Below are 4286 nucleotides of genomic sequence, written 5' to 3' on the forward strand. Positions count from 1 at the left end.
TCTTCTTGCTTTTCTGATCTGTAAAGAGATCGTCCTCATCTTCCAGGAGAGGAAAAGGATTTGTTTTCTTTGCTGGTTCTGGTTTAAGGGACTGGAAGAGATCATCATCGCTGCCTGCCTCTCCTAGAGCAGGAAACATGGCGCTCTTTTCTTTATTTCCCCCTGGCAGTTTGGCCGAGGTCTCTGCTGCTTTTGCCTTGGCTTTCGTTCTCTCTGTGGAATGAGAGCCAGTGGCCTTGGAAAAGATGTCCCCAGAATCAAAAAGGTCAACTTCGCCTCTGGGATGATCCAGAGACTTTGCAAAAGGGCTCCTGTCCACTCCACGCATAGGACGGCCTTCCCAAGGTGGGGCAGCAGCTGCCTCGGCCTCCTCAGAGCTATCTTCTCCACCGACTGCTCTAGGGAGTGGCTGGCAGCCATTTGGTGAAACAGCCCCATCTGCCAACTGGGAACTGGGTCCTCTGGGGGTACCCACGTAGGCCTCACTGGACTCCTGGGCAGCCAGCCGCCTAGCTGCTCGAGTCTGCGGTCTGCGTTTCCCTCGCATTTTGACACGGCTCTGCAATGGCAAAAAACCACATGTTGATCTAATGGTAAAATAAAAGGTGTTCAAAGCTACAAAAGCAAAGATTCGGTGACCCAAGATATTGTGAGGTTATCGGGTCTATTTTAATCAAGGTATTATCTAAGACACAGAAAGGTTATTTTTAAAGATTTTCAAAGGAGTTACATCACTCCTAGTACTCCAAGAGGGCAGTTTCAGTTCTGTTTTAGGTAACTAACTTACCTACTGCCAGAACCCTGGAAAGCAAGCACTGTGCTTTGTATCCTACAATCCTCCCTGGTCCCAAGTCTGCCCTTAATTTAAATGTGGGTTCAAAACAAGAAAAGAATTGGAGCATTCTGGTACTGATCTTGTTAGGCAGCTAGTCTAAGTTGAGGCTGCAGGAGCAGACTGACATAAGACAATAACAAGACATAATCAAAGCTGTTATTTTCTTCAAGTTAAGAAACACGAAATTGTGGTGGCTGGTGCCTGTAATCCTAGCACTTTGGGAGCCAAAGGTGGGAAGGCTGCTTGAGCTCATGAGCTCGAGACCAGCCTGAACAAGAGTGAGACCTCCATCTCTACTAAAAATAGAAAAACTAGACAGGTTTCATGGCAGGCGCATGTAGTCCCAGCTACTTGGAACATTGAGGCAAGAGGATCACTTAAGCCCAAAAGTTTGAGGTTTCTGTGAGCTACTGCAATACCACGGCACCCTCACCAAGGGCAACTGAGTAAGAATCCGTCTCAAAATTAAAAAAAATAAAAAATACTAAATTTAAATGTTAAATATTTCACATTAAAAACACATGGCTTAGGAATTATAACCCTTACTATAACCTCAAAACATGAGTCACTTCATAGCAGTGATGTAGTATTTTGGTATCTTCCAAAATATATAATCAAGTAAGAGTTTCTGAGAAGGTACTTTGGGCAAAGTACCTGATTACTTCTACCTACCATGTTTCCCCGAAAATAAGACACTGTCTTATATTTATTTTTTCTCAAGAAGACACAGTAGGGCTTATTTTCAGGGGATGTCTTCCTCTCTGTGCCGAAATGCATAGCGTTTCACTAGGTCTTCTTATTGGGGTAGGGCTTATATTTAACAAATGCATAGAAATCCTGCTATGGGCTTATTTTTGGTGTAGGTTTTATTTTCGGGGAAACACGGTATTTCAAGGGAATATCCCATGTAATTTTAGGAAGTAGTCAATTTAAACTTAAACAAATAAAAAAAGCTAATAAAAACTATAATAGAGGAAGGAGGTTTTATTTTGCACAAGGAAAACAGGTTTGGAATCATTTGAAATGAATGTATTTGCCCAGGCTGAGTCATCCTGCGTTCTGTCACTTACTTAGAGACCAGCTAAGACTTTCTAGAGGGGAGATCAGGTAGAAACAAGAAAAACAGTTGAAATGAAAGGAAAACCTGTGAGGCTTCAAAGAACAGTGAAGAGATCCCATGAAATGGTGTGATGGGCAGTGCTAGCTGGGGGTCACTGATGAGGGATCTCAAAGAAGGGAATGTGGGGCCTAGGCACAGAGCCGGGTGTTTGAGCAGAGCTGTACACAGGCAGCAGCAAGAGCTCAAGTGCTCAGGGAGGGCACCCGGTGGGTCTGGAGCTTGGGCCATCAACACGGAACAACAGGCAGGAAACATGGATGTGTGGGTTGGCATGGACCGTTAAAGGGCTTTCCCATCTAATTCAGAAGCCTCAATGTTCTCCCACAGGCAGTGAGGATCCAGCAGGATGATTACCATCCGCTTTGTGGTTAGAGGCCCCCTGGGTAGCAGTGCTTGACAGCTTGAAAGCAGACATCAGCTGTGGTGGTGGGACTTCGCCGCGGCGGCTACGGAACAGAATGTAAATGTAACAAACGCAGGCCACCGACAAGCAGATGCACAATTAGGAAGGGGGAGAGAATTGGGAGAAGAAGCTAAAGCAAAGATGAAGTACTGTCTTCAAATGCAGAGTCAAAGCCAGACTATAGTGTGCAACTGATGGCCCAGAAAGAAGCATGTGTCCAGTTAAGAAAAGGAAGAAAGAACGAAAGCAAAGATGGTTTTATCACCTTGTTTGCACTGTGTAAGGTGTCTGCCTGAGCCGGAAGATCGAAACTCACGCCGGCTTCCCCACTCCCAGGAAGGGCAGGCACACCTTCCAGAACATGGCTCCTTCCAGGTTCAGATGAAGAAGAAACCAATTGTGAAGAAACAGGCTTCGCTTCAGAGATCTGGGGAGCCACTGTAGGCAATAAGGCTGCTGGGTTGATCGCTAAGTTTGCCTAAAGAAGAAACATTACACTCTGTATTTGTTGTTCAACACAGCAGTTTATAATCGTTACTGTGACACAGGACGAGACTCAGTGTACACAATGTATAATACAAGAGGAGAAGAGAAATGCAGGAAAATCGCCTCATCTAGTCTCAGAATTAGAACTAAAACAGAGGGTCACACACCTGTGCCCTCCACCAGGGTCAAAGAAAAGATGTTAAAGACACGGCACACAAGAAGCAACAACTAGGGAGGGGCCAAGGGTTTTGGAGGTGGGGGAAGAGATGAGAAAATGCTTGGCAGCAGCTGACAAAAGTAAAAATTCAAAAAGTTTATAGATGTCACAAGGCAGGCAATGAAGATTCCAGACGTGTCATAATTACTTGTATTTTCCCGATCCGAGTGGATGGTTCTTTGGTTTTAAATGGAGCGAGACCTGACGAGTCCTGTGTGAAATTACATTCAGTTAAAAATCCATTGGGGGAAATAGAAAGAAAAGTATCTCTTCTGCCTGTACATCAATCTGTGATGGAGCAAAGCTGTCACTTTCTGTAGCTCTATAAAGGCAAAGGCATTCAAATCTCTCCTGGGAGCTCAGAACATTTCACTGATACCCCTCCCTCACGCCTCCTCTTCCTCCATCGTGTAAGGGGAAGGCTGTCAGACAATACACAAAAGGAAGACACAGGTAGTGAATAAGATTCACAAGAGTTATAGTTTATCAGTACACCAAAACCCCACCAGCTGGCAAAGTTTCTGGATTTGTTATCCAACACAGCAAATATCAAGGAGCCACAGAAAATCGCACACAGCCCAACACACCAGTTTTAAAAGCAAATCAATCTGAATACTAGGAAGGATCAGTGAAGATGGGCTAGTCTAAGGTTCTCCCTTTCTCAGCTCAGGACAACAAGGACACCTGCTGGCAAAACTGGTGCTCATTTTCCAGCCCTGGCCTCTCCCAGGACAGAGATTGCTGTGGAGGGAGGGGGCAAAAATCAACAATCTCACGAGAGGAAACAGCAGGGAGTACCCAAGAAATTCGATGTAATTTGTATTTAATTTAAATACAATTCTATTCCAAGGGAGCCCAGAGGAAGCAGCAGCAGCTCTGGTGGGAATAAGATTCTCCATCCTACCTTACAATCAAATCTGGCATCAAATTCCAAAAATAATAATGATTAAGTGTAGATTTTTGAGACTCCGAAGTGTGGAGTGAGGGGAGGGGAGATGAACATGGGTTAAAAAGTATGGTGAACACAGAGGTAGCCCTGGTTGCTGCTTCCATGCTAAGGAAAGGAACTCTTAAATAATTCGGGGTCTGGCTAATGAAATTTATCTGCACTGGGATGCAAACAAGAGCCAAAGATCCTTAGCGAGATCAGTTCTAACCTGGGTTGTTTCCGGCTTCCATATGTTTTTCTCATTGCTACCTTGAGTGGATTCAGGATGTTTCTGGG

The 4286-nt window shown here is 44.7% G+C and overlaps 1 protein-coding gene across 1 annotated transcript in view; it reads right to left on the bottom strand.

The window, feature by feature from the left end:
• The window catches only part of WASHC2C (WASH complex subunit 2C), a 60247-nt gene that overhangs the window by 4273 nt on the left and 51688 nt on the right, over positions 1-4286 (bottom strand). The window contains exons 26-29 of the mRNA XM_012813844.2: positions 4219-4281; positions 3210-3272; positions 2624-2836; positions 1-559 (exon numbers count right to left, since the gene is read on the bottom strand). The exon at positions 1-559 is cut by the window's left edge and continues 27 nt beyond it. Coding sequence (XP_012669298.2) covers positions 1-559; positions 2624-2836; positions 3210-3272; positions 4219-4281 — 898 coding nt within the window. The remainder of the gene's footprint in view (positions 560-2623; positions 2837-3209; positions 3273-4218; positions 4282-4286) is intronic.

The sequence above is a fragment of the Otolemur garnettii genome, unplaced genomic scaffold (genome assembly GCF_000181295.1).
Source record: "Otolemur garnettii isolate 467f Iridium unplaced genomic scaffold, OtoGar3 scaffold00315, whole genome shotgun sequence".
Classification (NCBI taxonomy): Eukaryota; Metazoa; Chordata; class Mammalia; order Primates; family Galagidae; genus Otolemur; species Otolemur garnettii.